Source organism: Physeter macrocephalus, chromosome 18 (genome assembly GCF_002837175.3).
Source record: "Physeter macrocephalus isolate SW-GA chromosome 18, ASM283717v5, whole genome shotgun sequence".
Classification (NCBI taxonomy): Eukaryota; Metazoa; Chordata; class Mammalia; order Artiodactyla; family Physeteridae; genus Physeter; species Physeter macrocephalus.
The window spans coordinates 3,105,614-3,120,610 of NC_041231.1; the positions used below are offsets into that span (position 1 = coordinate 3,105,614).

The 14,997-nt window shown below is 69.5% G+C and overlaps 2 protein-coding genes across 2 annotated transcripts; both read left to right on the forward strand.

The window, feature by feature from the left end:
* Positions 1-328: 328 nt before the first annotated feature.
* Positions 329-7,351, forward strand: TH (tyrosine hydroxylase). Its single transcript, XM_024117573.2, has 13 exons — positions 329-430; positions 1,816-2,013; positions 2,824-2,998; positions 3,266-3,354; positions 3,578-3,645; positions 3,942-3,992; positions 4,377-4,522; positions 4,617-4,752; positions 4,878-4,947; positions 5,438-5,494; positions 5,687-5,782; positions 6,081-6,214; positions 7,072-7,351. Exons 1-13 carry the CDS (start codon positions 341-343, stop codon positions 7,229-7,231), a joined length of 1,470 nt encoding a protein of 489 aa, XP_023973341.1. The 5' UTR covers positions 329-340; the 3' UTR covers positions 7,232-7,351.
* Positions 7,352-9,482: 2,131 nt separating this feature from the next.
* Positions 9,483-10,677, forward strand: INS (insulin). The gene is made up of 3 exons (XM_024117577.2): positions 9,483-9,513; positions 9,800-10,003; positions 10,525-10,677. The coding sequence occupies exons 2-3, from the start codon at positions 9,817-9,819 to the stop codon at positions 10,668-10,670; spliced, it is 333 nt and encodes a 110-aa protein (XP_023973345.1). The 5' UTR covers positions 9,483-9,513; positions 9,800-9,816; the 3' UTR covers positions 10,671-10,677.
* Positions 10,678-14,997: the final 4,320 nt, after the last annotated feature.

The following is a 14,997-nucleotide window of genomic DNA, read 5'->3' on the forward strand; positions in this document are numbered from 1 at the left end:
CCCGTGTACCCGCCCATCACCCGGCTTGGGTGTGGGCCGAGGGGCCCGGCTGCGCCCGGCCCTGCAGAGCACGCCTGCCGCAGCCCGGCTGATTCAGAGGAAGGGCCGGCCGCCCGCCTGGGTGCCTGCGACGGTGGATGCAATTAGATTTAATGGGACAGAGCCCTTTCTCCTGCGTCTCCGTGCTCCTCGCCCACCCCACCTCCCTCAGGCGGCAGCAGGAGGGGGGCGCGGAGGAGGTGGGAGGTGGAGGACCCAGAGGGGCTTTGACGTCAGCTCAGCCTTTAAGAGGCCGCCCGGCAGAGGGCTGTGGAGACGGAGCCCGGACCTCGCCGGCGTCATGCCCACCCCTAACGCTGCCTCGCCGCCGGCCAAGGGCTTCCGCAGGGCCGTCTCCGAGCTGGACGCCAAGCAGGCCGAGGCCATCATGGTAAGAGGCAGGCTGGTGCCCACGGGCCGGAACGAACCAGAAGCCCAGGGGTGTCCCCTGAAGGCTGGCGGGGGGCTCCAGGCTCAGGGTCCGCACGGACGCCCCGGACCCAGGCCTGGCGTCCAGCCCTGGCCGCGAGCACCTCCCCTGCCCGGACTCCGTGGGCATCCCCTGTGCCCGGGTGTTTGAATCTCTGTGGGTGGGTCCTGCTGGACCCAGTGTGTGTGCAGCAGTGTCCCAGGCCCTGCAGCAGCTCAAGGGGGTGGGGGGCACTGGGCCAACAGGGGTGCAGGCCCCAGTTCTGCTGAGCGGAAGGGAGGTCTGAGCTCCAGGGTGATTGCCACCCATCACCCGCCCATCCACCTGTCCATCCACCTGTCCATTCACCACCCACCATCTGCCTGTCCATCCGCCATCCATCCGTCCATCCATCCGTCCGTCCAGCTGTCCATCGTCATTCACCCATCCACCCGCCACGCGTTCCATGTCCCACGTGGGATCTCCTGTCTTGAAACCCACCTCCCCTGTTCCCCTGCCCAGCAACCCTGGGCCTCCCTGACCACCGGGGATGGCCCCCAAGGCCCGGCCCACCACTTGGGAGCCCCTGAGTTCAAGGGAGGCTGTGCTGGGAAGACCCGCTGGGCCACCCCCTCTCTGAGACCGGAAAACTGGGGGCTTCTTGGCCTGGAAGAGGGGTCTCCAGTTCGCCCTCAGGGATGGCCTGGAATAATCAGCTCCCTGCAGGTTTAAAACGGCTCTTGTTTATAGAGCTTTAATGAAAACATGGGCTGGGTTCTAGAAATTTCATTTGCAGGCTCCATCGCAGGGGACTGGCTGTGGGGCAGAGAGTGTGCTCACCCCAGGCCCCTGGCCCTGTCCACACCTCGCCCACCGTACAGCGGGAGGTCTGGGGAGGGCTCCCCCGCGGCCCCCTGCCATGTTCCAAGACCCAAGAGCACCAGAAGCTTCTTGGAAGTTCAGCTCCAAAAGATGAGCCCCGGACAGGGGGCTTCTTCTCTACTCAGGCCGGGGGGCGGGGCAGACACACTGACCCCGGGGGCTCATGGTCTCGGGACCGGCTGTGGACAAGGTGTGGCCAGGGCCCCTGGGCCGTGAGGCAGAGCCGGGCACGGGGCCGTGAGGAGAGGTCACTCCGTGGGGCCAGACACCATGTCCCCTGGCCCTGTCCAGCCCGGGGGCAGCAGGGCAGCTCCCGACTCACCCCTCCTGTCACCTAACCCGGCTGGATGTGGCCCGGGGGCACAGGCCACCCTCAGCTGTGGCTCCCAGCATCCTCCCTGCGGCCCCCGGCAGGCGCTGGAGCTGCGTCCCAGGTTCTGTGGGTCCGCTGCGGGCGGGGGGAGCTGGCGCGTCTGTCCCCACAGTCCCCGCACTTCGTCGGGAGGCGGCAGAGCCTCATCCAGGACGCCCGCAAGGAGAGAGAGAAGGCGGAGGCCGCAGCCGCAGCCGCGGAGCCGGGCGAGGCCCCGGAGGAGCGGGACGGGACGGCCGTGCGGAATCTCCTCTTCACCCTGCGCGCCACCAAGCCCCCCGCGCTGTCCCGGGCCGTGAAGGTGTTTGAGGTGAGGGCGCATCGGGGGCCACGTGGGGAGGGGGCTCACAGCCCCTCGCCGCTCCCTTCTGTTCTCAGGAGCTCCCTGAGCCCGGCCCCCAGCCCTCCCCCGTGCCCAGCACCTCGCCCTGGGGGCCGGAGGGTGTGGGTCCCCCAGGGAAGCCGGGGACGCAGGGCCCCCCATGCGCGCCTGGCCCTGGCGGGGCTGGGCTCATGTGACAGCTGAGGGCGTTAGCTGCTGGATCCGGGCACACGCACCCAAATAACATGACAGCCGACTCCTCTGAAGCTCCCGCGATGGCCCATGGCCGTGTGGCCCGAGGGCCGTGAAGACTGAGGCTCCCTCGTTGCTGGGTGATGGGAGCTGTCAGGGGAGCGCACCCCCCTCCCCCCGCGCTCAGTGCTGCTTGGTGGGGGCCTGGGCCTCCCGACCTGCCCACAGGGGGGTCGGGGCCCACTCCCAGCCCCGGGTGTCTAGTGGTCTCGGACGAGGCCACCAGGGATGGAAATCAGGCTGCCTGGGAGAGGGCCGCACCCGAAACGCTGGGTCTGGGGGACCCTGTGACAGCCCCTGTTAGACCAACTAGACAAGAGCCGTTTTCCCAGCTGAAACCCGCCCAGGCAGCCAGCAGCGGCCCTGAGTCTGGAAAGCGGTCTTGTGGGCTGCTGGCTGCGGGCATCCAGGGCAGGGCAGGGCAGGGCGGGGCGGGGCGGGCCGACCCCGGTGCCTGCTTCCCAGCTCCCTCGCCTCCCCGCTGTCTGTCTCTGTCTCTGTCTCTCCATCTCTCTCTCCCTCTTTCTCCCTGCTTTTGCTCCTAAGACATTTGAAGCCCAAATCCACCACCTGGAGACCCGGCCGGCCCAGAAGCCGCGGGCAGGGGGCCCGCACCTGGAGTACTTCGTGCGCTGTGAGGTACCCAGCGCCGCCCTGCCCACCCTTCTCAGCTCCCTTCGCCGCGTGGCCGAAGACGTGCGGGGCGCCGGGGAGAACAAGGGTGAGGCTGCCCCTATGCCCTTGGGTGCGACCACATGACCTCGAGACATCGGGGTGCAAGGGGTCCCACGGGGGATCCCCAGTGACTGCGTGCACGGCGTGGGGGCTCCCTCCCTGCTGGCTCCGGCCCTCCCCCATCCTCCTCGTCTGTGTCCGGGGCTGGGTCACCTCCAGCCCCCCAGTCGCAAGCGGGAGGCTGCTTCCGGGGGGCCCTCCCGCCACAGCCCAGCACCCAATCTGGCCCTTCTACCCTCCTTCCTGCGTGAAGTCCTCTGGTTCCCAAGGAAAGTTTCTGAGCTGGACAAGTGTCACCACCTGGTCACCAAGTTTGACCCTGACCTGGACTTGGACCATCCGGTGAGCCGGGGCCCTGACCTGTCCCCGTACTCGTGGCTGGGGCGGTGGGCGTGGGCCCCGGCTTGGGACGGGGTGTCTGTTTGCCGCCGGCTCCTGGTGGAACCCTGAGGTGTGGCTGGGTGCAGCCGCCAGGCGCCCGCCGGTATCACGGGCCGCGTCTGGGCTGGGGGCGTGGGGAGGGCTGGCGGGCCGCGGCGGCTGATGGCGTCCGCTCTGCCGTCAGGGCTTCTCGGACCAGCTGTACCGCCAGCGCAGGAAGCTGATTGCTGAGATCGCCTTCCAGTACAAGCAGTAAGGACCCCCCTCGGGGCCTCATTCTCTGAGACCCAGACCCCGTCCCGCGGCCTCACACTAGACCTGGGCGGGGGGCAGGGAGGGATGTCTCTGTCACCAATGCCATCACCTTCACTGTCACCGTGGTCACCGATTCGGGGTCCCCAAGTCACAGCCAAAGAAACGGAGGCACAGAGCAGTTAAGCAACTTGCGGCGGCCACACAGCCGGGGTCGCTCAGCCCAGGCCCTTCCTGCCCACCCCCCACACGCCCTCCCCAAGGGGGCCTGGACTGACTGCTGACCCCCTCCCCAGAGGCGACCCTATTCCCCACGTGGAGTACACGGCCGAGGAGACCGCCACCTGGTGAGACCCCGTGATGGCAGCTGGGGAGGGCGGGGGGGAATGAGGAGGGCCCGGGAAGACCCCCGAATCCCTGCGTGGAGAGTGGCGGCCTCCAGAGGACAGACGAAGTCCGGGTGGAGGAGGGACTTGCCGAGGCCTCCCACGGTCCCCTGCAAACCCCCAGAGCTGCAGGTGCGAGACATCCACTCCCAGTGGCCAGTGTCTTTGGGGCCAGTGAGAGGCCTGCAGCGTGAGGCTGCCTGGGGTCTGCAGGGCGCAGAGCAGAGCACCCACGGGAGGGGCTGCTGGAGGCAGGGAGGGGTCTGGAGCAGGCGACGGGGGTCCAGGTTGGGAGTGGGGGGCACCCGGCCAGCCTGAGCCCCCCCCCACCCCGCCCGCCCGCAGGAAGGAGGTCTACACCACGCTGCGGGGCCTCTACGCCACCCACGCGTGCCGGGAACACCTGGAGGCTTTCGAGCTGCTGGAGCGCTTCTGCGGGTACCGGGAGGACAGCATCCCCCAGCTGGAGGACGTCTCCCGCTTCCTGAAGGGTGCGACGCTGTGGAGGCCCCGGCAGGAGGGCCTGGGGTGGCCGGCCGGCGGCCCCACCCGCGCTGACCGCCCGCCCGCCCGCCGCCCTTGCAGAGCGGACCGGCTTCCAGCTGCGGCCCGTGGCCGGCCTGCTGTCCGCCCGGGACTTCCTGGCCAGCCTGGCCTTCCGCGTGTTCCAGTGCACCCAGTACATCCGCCATGCCTCCTCACCCATGCACTCCCCCGAGCCGTGAGTGCCCAGCCCAGCCCGCCAGCGGGGCCTGCGGAGGACGGGGGCCGGTGCGTGCTGCTGGGGGAGGGGGGCAGGCTGCGGCCCCGGCCCCCAGCCCCACCCGCCGTCCGCCCCCAACACAGGGACTGCTGCCACGAGCTGCTGGGGCACGTGCCCATGCTGGCCGACCGGACCTTCGCCCAGTTCTCCCAGGTGTGTCCTCGAGGCCTCAGGAGCTGGCCGTCAGCCGAGGGGCTGGGCGTGGCACCTGCAGCCATGGGTGCTGCCTGCCCCTCCCCAGCCCCAGGGCTGGGCGCCGCCCACACCCGGGTCACGAGACTTCAGAGAGACCGCATCGTCCTGGAGGGGCGGGCGGGCCGTCTGGGAAGCCCACCTTAGAACAAAGACGGGGAAGAATCCCTTCCGAGAGTCAGCGGATCCCGGTGCCCAGAGAACAAGCTGGGGGCCCCGCGCCGCGGCTTGTGCTGCCACCTGCTGGCTCTCCCAGGAACGGCAGCGAGCGGTCCTGGGCCCCTGATGGATCCCGGGAGGGTGCCTGCGTCCCAGGAGGGTCTCTGTACCCCGGCGGTGTCCAGGAGGCCCCTGCAAAGGGCTGCAGACAGCCCCAGCGCCCTCCCCTCACTCAGGCGCCCGAGCCACGGTGGGCTGAGCCTCTCCCCCCTCAGCTCTCCCTCCCCCGCAGGACATCGGCCTCGCATCCCTGGGGGCATCGGACGAAGACATTGAGAAGCTGTCCACGGTGGGTTCTTTCCCCTGCAGGACGCCGGGTCCAGGCCGGGCCCTCCTGTCCAGGCCGAGGTCTCCGCTTCTCAGGCCGTGGCCGCCCGGCGCCTGGCTCGCCTCTGCCCGGGTGGTGGGTGCCTGGGGCCCATGGTCAGCGGCGAGCGCTGCGCTGTGGTCTCTCGGCTGACCTGCCAACTGCCCCCACCAGCTGTACTGGTTCACCGTGGAGTTTGGGCTGTGCAAACAGAACGGCGAGCTGAAGGCCTACGGAGCGGGGCTGCTGTCCTCCTACGGGGAGCTCCTGGTGAGACGCTCCCCGCCCCCCCAGGAAGGGGCTGGAGCCCGGGTCCCCACGGGGAGGGCGACCTTGGCCGTGCCTTCTGGGTTCGGGCCTCGCAGGAGGCTGGGGCTGCCCTTGTAGGTGGGCCGAGAAAACTTGTCCCTGACCCGTCCCGCTCACACGGTCCCCAGGCCTCGGGAGGCCCCCCAGTGGAGAGGGGCGGAGAGCCCCACCCAGAGCCCACCGTGGAGTCCGGCCAAGGGGCTCCGATTCCCTCGGGGCCCTGAGATCTCCCCCCACCCCGCTCCCGGCCCCCCGCCAGCACTCCCTGTCTGAGGGGCCCGAGATCCGGGCCTTCGACCCCGACGCAGCGGCCGTGCAGCCCTACCAGGACCAGACTTATCAGCCTGTCTACTTCGTGTCTGAGAGTTTCAGCGACGCCAAGGACAAGCTCAGGTAGGCCGAGACCCCCACCGTGCCCCCCAAACTGGGAGAGCCAGCCAGCAGGCTGGGCCTGCGAACCCATTTCACAGTGGAGAAAACTGTGCACGCCTCGGTTACGGCACCCCTCCCGCAGCAGGACCCCCAAAAAGTCTGGGGTGGGGAGACCTGCGGGGCTGGTGGCCATGTCAAGGCCAGGCCAAGGCCAGGCTCTGAGGAGGTGAAGTTTGACTTTGTAAGACGGATGTGTAGGGTCCTTCCCAGTCCCCTGCCCTGTGAGCAGCTGGGGCCGGGGTGACTGAGGGCCGGTGGGGAGCCTGGGGGTAGCGGGGAGTTTCCAGTGCTGGAGGTGCCGTGACCAGCATTCCCCAGGGGAGGAGGGCAGAGCCCCACACGGCCCACCCGTTCGCCCTCGGAAGGGGCCTCTTTTCCAGCCAGGCTCCTGTTGTCACCGGGGAGATTGAGGCCCAGGATCTATGCGCCTGCAGTGGCGGGCGGGGGGCGGTGGTGGATCACACACGAGCTTAGGGACAGGGATGTAATGGACCCTGCGGGGCGCACGGTCTGGAAGCCTTCCTGAGGGAGGAGGCCTGGCTGAGCGGGGCCTCGGGAAGGGGCAGGGAGGGATGGAGTGCCTCGCAGAGGCTCGCTTGGAAAAGGCCCGTCCCTCCCCGCCGCAAACAGCCCCCAGCCCTTGGAGGAGGCCTCAGTCCTCCGTCTTGTCTGGCTGGTTGGACAGACTGAGCTCTGGGGGCCCAGGCGGCTCAGAAAAGTCCTGGGAGCTCTGAGCCTGCCGTGACGGAGACCCGGGCCCCAGCCCTCCGGCTCCTCCCCACTGGGTGACTGAGGGTCCCTGCCGTTTCCCCTACCAGGAGCTATGCCTCCCGCATCCAGCGCCCCTTCTCCGTGAAGTTCGACCCGTACACGCTGGCCATCGATGTGCTGGACGGTCCCCACGCCATCCGACGCGCCCTGGATGGTGTCCGGGACGAGCTGTACACCCTCACCCGCGCCCTGAGCGCCATCAGCTAGACGCGGGGCGCCACCCCGCAGGCCGCCGTAGGCCGGCCCCGGCCCCCGCCCACGTGAAGGGCTGGCTCACAGGGCGCCCCGAGAGCCCGCCAGAGACCCCCCCGCTGGAGGGCGCCCTGCTGCCCCACCCACCGCTTGCCGGCTCTGCCTGCAGGAGACTTCGTGCCCTGCGCCTCCCGTGTGCCGTGCGCCGCCCGCTCCCAGTCTCAATAAAAGAAAGGCTCCCTCTGAGTGCCTACCCGCTGCTCCTGTGTCTGTGTCTGTGCGCCGGGCTCAGCCCGCAGCCCTGGGCCCCTCACACTCTGCCCCATCCCTGCTCAGAGGCTCCTCCGCTGCCTGCCCCCTCCTCCAGGCAGCCCCGGGTCACCTGCTCGCCCAGGGGACCCAGCCTGTGCTGAGCCACCAGCAGCTCCAGAGGGCTGAGGGGGTCCTGGCTGAGCTGTCCCATCTCTGTGGGGTGGCAGCGTGCAGGTGGGGGCCTGGCCTGGGTTTGCGGGGGCAGGGCTCACAGCCGTGGTCTCCTAGGCAGGGCTGCAGGGGGGCCCTCCCCGCAAGCCCGATGTCCCCACTAGGAGGAGGACGGGGCTCCAGGGGCCAGCCTGTGAGAGCAAGCAGAGGAACGGGGGTGGGGGGCCCAAGGCACAGCTGCCTCTGATCCCCGTACCCCACCCCACCCAGAGCAGGACCTGGGAATGCACCCCCCCACCACCACCGCAACGTGTGCTGATGGAGCGTTCAGCTGAGCTGGCCCCTAGGTAACCTCTCTGGGCCTCAGTCTCCCCAGCAAGGTGGGCGGGGGGCTGGATTCTGGGCTTTGTTTCCTCGACAGGTCTGGACCTGGCCCTCCAGCTAGAGGCCCCAGAATCCTCCAGGTTTGGCCCAGCCCAGGGTGTCCACTTTCCCATCCTGGCCCTGGCCCTCGGAGCAAGCAGCCCGGGGCTTCCTGGGAGGTGGCTGGCTCCTTACTTCCTGCAGGAGGTAGACATCAGCCCATCTTCCAGGCCCTGCTCTTTCCCTCTGGTTCCCCTACCTCCCCCTCCCACCACCAGGACCCTGGCTCTAAGCTCTTAGGATGTTAATCCTGGTAAACTCCTACTCATCCGTCAAGACCCTCCTGGGCAAAGCCTTCCGTCCCAGCCCTCCCTGGTGGTCGGTCCTTCCATCAGTGGCGCCTCAAGCACCTCGTCTGTGACTAGCCCTCCTGTACCTGTGTCCCCTTAGCCTGTGAGGCATCAGACGGAGCCACTTCTGCTGGTTGTGAGCCCCACTGAGACCCTGGGGAAGGGCTAACGGCCGGCCTCATTGCCCTCCTGCCCTCCTGGGCCCTGGGCTCTGCCCTCCCACCGGGGACTTCCGTCTTCCAGCCTTCCGCCTTGCACACCCCTCTCTAAGAGGCCCCCAGATCTCCCCTGGCTGCAGAGGGGCCTCGGGACATCGTGACGCCCTGGGAAGGCAGGGTCCAGCCCCTTCCTCGGCGTGGGGGCTGCTAGGGTCCGGGCCTCCCTCCAGGGGCCTGTCCAGGGGGCTTGGGGGCACCACAGGGGCTCGGCCCAAATGACGGCCAAAGGATGCAATGGGGCTGAGGGGCCGGCCCGCAAGCGGTCAGCACGGGGGCCGTGGGCAGGGCTCTGGGAAGAGGGCTGGGGGCCGAGAGGCCGCCTGGGCGGGGCCCCACCCACGCGTCCTGTGGCCCCTGCATTGAAGATGGGGAACAGGGGCCAGCGTCAGGGGCTCACGGCTGCAGGTCCCTGAGTTCAGCCCGCTCGGCAGTGCCCCAGGGAGCTGGGGGTCTCGGCGGGCCGCAGTGCTGGGGTGGGTGAGGATGGGGCCGTGAGCCAAGGGGACGCTCCCTCACTGCCCACCCGTGGCCTTGGGCCACCTCTGGGGCCCCGAGGGCAGCCCCAGGGACAGCGGGCAGGGCTCCTCTCTTTCGCCCACACCCCCCAGACCAACATGGAAGATGGCACCCAAGCAAGGCCGGTGGGGCTCGGCTCCCGTGGAGGCGTCTGCCCCCAGCTGTGAGCGGCTACAGCTCGGCGTTAGGTCCCTCGTTAAGACTCTAATGACCCCGTGGCCCCAGGAGGTGCTGACGACCAAGGAGAGGTTCCTGCAGACCCAGCAGCGGGGAAATGATCCAGAAGTTGCAGCCTCAGCCCCCGGCCATCTGCCACCCACTTGAGGCCCTAATGGGCCAGGTGGAGGGGTCAGGGGCTATAAAGCTGGCGGGGCCCAGCAGCCTCCAGCCCTCGGGACGAGCTGCACTTGAGGCCGTCGGCGAGCAGGTCCGTCCCTGCGGGCTCTGCGCTGGCCTGGGTCCGTCCCTGCGGGCTCTGCGCCGGCCTGGGTCCGTCCCTGCGGGCTCTGCGCCGGCCTGGGTCCGTCCCTGCGGGCTCTGCGCCGGCCGGGCTCCGGGCCGGCCCTGCTGGGGTCCGGTGCGTCGGGGCCCCGGGCGCGAGCTCTGCTGAGCGGCAGGAGGGCGCGGGCTCCTCTCCTGGAGCGTTTGGGGGTGAGCGCTGGCTGGGGGTCCCGGGTGCCCCCTCGCTGGCCTCAACCCCGCCCGTCCCCCAGGTCCTTGTGCCCCCGTCATGGCCCTGTGGATGCGCCTCCTGCCCCTGCTGGCCCTGCTGGCCCTCTGGGCGCCCACCCCTGCCCGGGCCTTCGTCAACCAGCACCTGTGCGGCTCCCACCTGGTGGAGGCGCTGTACCTGGTGTGCGGGGAGCGTGGCTTCTTCTACACGCCCAAGGCCCGCCGGGAGGTGGAGGGCCCGCAGGGTGAGCCCCGCCCCGCCGCCCCGCCGCCCCATTGCGTCCAGCTGGCACCCAGTGGGAGGTCAGGAGGGATTTTTTTTTTTTTAAAGGAAAATGATGTTCTCTTGGTCACATCCTAAAGTGACCAGCTCCCTGGGGGTGAGCCAGGAGGACGCCTGAGGGTGGGCTTGCCCCTCCCCCTGCCCCCCGCCCCTGCCCCCGCCCCCCTCCCTTCTCGCCCCGGCCCCGCCCAGCGCCCCGGCCCCATTCTCTCCCCTCCCCACCGAGGGCCGCTCCAGGGAGGAATCTTCTGAAGTGAGTCAAGTCCTGGGTGCCGATGGTCTCCGGGTGATGTGTCGGCGATGGGGGTGCTTGTGGGAGACGCCCCGTCACCCTGGGAGAGGGCCCCGTCCTGGGCGGGCTGTGGCGGGGGTAGGGGGCGGGGCAGGCCCGTGATGGGCGCCAGGGCACCTGTCCAGGGTCCCGCTCCAGGGCCGGGCAGGGTGGGCAGGGAGCGCCGTCTGCCTGACCGTCTCTCCCCGCAGCGGGGGCCGTGGAGCTGGGTGGAGGCCCCGGCGCCGGCGGCCTGCAGCCCCCGGCCCTGGAGGGGCGCCCGCAGAAGCGCGGCATCGTGGAGCAGTGCTGCACCAGCATCTGCTCCCTTTACCAGCTCGAGAATTACTGCAACTAGGCCGGCCGGGCGCCCCCTCCAGGCAGGCGGCCCAGCGCCGCGCCCCCCCGCACCCCGATGGCCAATAAACCCCCTGAATGAGCCCTGCTGTCGTCCGTCTGTGTGACCTGGGGGGCTGAGGCGCTGCTGGGGGCGGGGGCGAGGAAGGCCGGCCCACCTGCCCGGGCCCGCCTGCCCCAGAGCCCTCTCCGTTCTCTGCGTCACGCACTGGGTGCCCACAGGCATGCGGGCATGCGGGCACCAGGGCCCATGGCAGTACCCCCCAAGGTGGTGAGCTCCTGTCTTCGGGGGCCCTGACACCCCCCTTGTCAGTGCCCCACTGCTGCACGGGGTGGCTCCGCGGGGCACCCACCCAGGCCGCTGCCGGTCACGCCAAAGAGCCCAGGGGTGCCTTGGCTGGTCACAGCCCGGGAGGTCAGAGGGTGACCTGGCCGTACCAAGTCTTGGCCAGCCTGCCGGCCGCCCAGGCCAAATCAATCTGCAGCCTTCCTGAAGGCTCCACCTGGGCCAGGGCTCGGGGTGGCCGGGCTGGGGCTGGGTGCCTGGGCCCCGGTTGCTGCAGACCACGCGGAGGCCGGCCTGGTACCCAGCTGGCTGGGCGGCCCTCCCTGCGACCCCGAGGCTCTCACCCCGGTCCCCCCATCCCAGGGCCACATCGACACCCCCCAGGGGAGATGCTGCAGGCCCCCAGCAGGCCCCGCCCCTGGAGTGGAGGCCAGGGCTGGGCAGGCAGGTGGACGGCCGGACACTGGACCCGGAAGAGGAGGGCGGGGGGTGGCCAGGGTGAGCGGCAAGCTGCCCATGGACTCACCCAGGCGGCCCCATTAGCACGGGTAGAGGCAGGGGCACCCCGCAGGAGCTGAGGTATGTGGGTGCCCGAGGCCGGGCCGCACGCAGCCGGGGCTGGGAAGTGGGCCGGTCGGAGTCAGGCTGCCCTCAAGGCCCTGCCAGCCAGTGAGACCCTGGGGACGACTGGGACGCTTCCCCTCCCCCTCAGGCGCCAGCAGACTCTGTGGAGAGGGAGGGGGCCCTTGGGGTCCCAGGGCCGGCGGGGCCATCCCGGCCAGCAGGACTCGCAGCATGGCTGGTGCCGGGTGGTGTGGGGGCTCGGGAGAGGAGCCCACCAGGTGGGGAACGCGGTGGGTCAGGGCGTGACGTGGCCCTCGGCCCCCTGCCTGGGCTGGGGCCTGTCTCCCCTTCCCCTCCTGAGACCCGCTGTCGCTCTCAGGCCCAGGATCCACCCCCGCCCCAGCCGCTCCCACCAGCCCCTGGGTAACAGCGGATGTGTTTTCGAACAGGTGGGGTGGGGGCCCTCCACACCGCCAGCAGGGACGGGGTCACGGAAGGAAGGAGAAGTGGCTGCCCAGGGCCGCCAGGGTCCCGGGGGGCGAGGGCCGGATCGGACCCGGTCTCCTGCTCGGCACCGCCCTGGGCACTGAACCCCAGGTGCCTCTGCTTCTGGACCCCCCACATCGCCCCACGGAAGCCATGCCCGCAGACCTCGGCTCTGCCACCCCACCCAGGCCCAGGCTCCGCCCCTTCTGGGAACTGGAGGGCAGACCTGGCCTGCCCTTGGGCCCCGGGCTTCACTGGCCCATGCGGCTGGCGGTGGCCGTCAGCGGTGTGCAGGCCCGTGTGTAACCCTCACGTGGGCGGTGGGGTCCAAGTGCCGAGTGCAGCCCCTCCACACGTTCCACTCCCTCGCTGTTGCGTCTTCTGTGTTGCGCTGTCACGCATGCCGTGGGGGGGCGGGTGTGTGCTGTTGCCCCTGTGATCCTAATGCGGAGACTGAGGCTGGGGCCAGGCCCTCTGGTGCCCACCCACTAAGGACGCGCTGCCTGTGTGGCTGCCTCCAGGCTGGCTCCCCGGATTGCATCTGCTCCTGGCACGGATGAACTGGCAGCACCACCTGGCCATTGGGGCTGTATTTGCCTTCTCCTGTTGGCAGTAAATATTTACTGTCCTCGCTGTTCTCCGGGCCTGAGCAGATCCTGAGGGCCATGGGAGGTGGACTCAAGGATGCTGGGGTGGGCTCTCTGCCCTTGAGGGCCTGGTGCTTGGTGGGGGCCAGGCTGGGAAGAGGGCGCAAGACCAGGAACCAGTGGCCTGATCTCCTGGGAAAGGCCCCCTGGCAGAGCCCCGGTCGGTGTCTGCGTCCAGTTAGGCGGTGAGTCCCCACCTTGGGGAGCCTGCCCCGGGACCCAGGCAGGGTTGGGCCCCCTGCGCGGGCGGTTTTACCAGGTGGGCACCCGTCCACGCCAGGCAAGGCGGTCAGAGCGGTCATTCACAGGCAGAACCAGCAGAGGGCGCCAAAGCCCCACTTTTGCCACACTCCACTCGGTGCTGGGCTTACTGTCCTGGACGGTGGTCCTCTGCGCAGGCCGCCCGCACTCCCCCCTGCCGGCAGGCACAGGGGCTCCCGGGGATGCCCAACGGGCTGGCCGCCCCGGGCTCTGGAGGCCATGAGGCGAAGGAAGGGGAGAGGGTGCCGAGGTCTCAGCCCCCCATTCAAGCCCACACCCCCCTCACGGGCCCAGGCTTCCTGGGGGAGCAGCTAGACAAATGTGCCGGGCCCCCAACATTCTGGAAACGTCTCCAGTGAGAGTCTGACCCTCTAGAATCAGAGACCTGGGGCCGGAAGTCCTTGGGGCTGACCTCCTCCAGGGCCCCCACCCTGGCTGAGCGAGCCAGGCACCCGTGCCAAGCTGGAGCCGTGGCTGAGGGTCTCCAGGGCCTGGGGGAATTGAGGCTGGGGGCTGGGGGGTGGCTGTCACCCTCAGGCCAGGCGGCGCCTCGCTATGCTTGTAGCCACCTTGGCCACCCGAGCCAGAAGGCTCACGTGAGGCGGGGGCTTCGGGGCCCGGAACCCTGGGCCCAGGAGGCCTCTGGCGGGGGTCCAGCTGGGTCAGGGTTAGCTCTTTCCCATGTCCATCCCCATGTCCCCCTCCCGGTGCTGGGAGGAGAGAGAGGTCAGTTCCAGAAAGAACGTTTGGGGGTAGGGGGTGGTCATGGGTCTGGGAGCCGTGGAGATAACAAACAGACAGGCAGGGTGGTGGGCACCGGCCCACGCCCCTCCCTCCGGCACTGTTGTTTCTGGCCTTGGCGTAGGAACGGCGAGGCAGAGTCCTCCGAAAGTGGAGACCAGCGGAGGTGGCTCCCTACCACTCCCCAGCCAAGCACCGGCCCCCCACCTACCCCCGGGTCCTCAGCTCAGCCCCCCCCCCAGGCAGCCCGCCAGCCCCAGCCCCCCCCCGCCCCCCGGCTCAAACCTCCCACTTTCTGCTGCCTGCCGCTGTCGGGCGTCTGACCCGGAGACCCCGGGGAGAATCTCCAGGAGCCCACAGATGGGTCACCGAGGCTGCCCCCAGAAGCTGGGCCTGGGTCCGTCACTCCACAATCCCCACCCTCCAAGGCACTGGGCTGAGGTATGGGATCTTGGGGGCACCCCTGGAGCCCCAGGAGGGGGATGCAAGTGGGTGCTGCCTCCCAGGCCCCCCCCTTCACCCAGAGATGCTCGGAGGCCGTAGACCCAGGGTCAAGGTCACAGGGCCGTTCCCAGCCGAGCCTGGCTCTGCGCTTTGCCAGGGATGAAGGGGGGCCTCCAGGTCCCCAGCCTCGGGGTCCAGAGCCTGTGAGCTCCGGTGTCCCACCTTCTGCAGCCCCATGTGGGCCAGGCTGCCGGCTCATCAGAACCTCGTGGGGCGGGGGTGGGGGGGTGGAGGGGGGCCAGGAGCGCATTCCGCCAGCCTCACTGACCCCCTGCCCGGTCCATCTGTGTTTTTGGAAAACAGAGCCGGCGCCCCGGCAGCCCTGCAGCCTGAGGCCGTTCACACTGCGTCTCAAAGCACACGGTTTTCTTCTTCAAAGTCCATCCTCACTTCAGAACTTGGCCCAGTTCCAGCCTGGCCTCTCTGGGGGCACCCTGCCTGCCCCTCCCACACCCATGGCCCACTTGCTGGGGGACCTTGGAAATCCCCTTCCCTCTCTGGGCCTCAGGTGCTGGGCTGTGGGTCAGGCCTGCGTGGTAGCTCAGCGGGCAGCCAGAACAGGGCTGGGAGGAGGTGAACATGGGGGCCCCGGCTCTGAAGCCGAGGCTCTGTCCCTTCCTAACCCTTCCTGGCTCTCACTGGCCCTCTCGGGCCCTTCACGGTCCTTCCTGGCCCTCTCTGGCCCTCCATGACCTTTGTTGGCTTTCTCTGGTCCTCCCTAGCCCTCCATGGTCTCCCTGGCCTTCCCCGGCACCCACCTGAGGTCCAACAAACTCAGCCTGTCCAAGAAACCCTCCAAGGGTCAGGGAGAGGGAGAGGGTGGAAGACGGGCTTCCTCC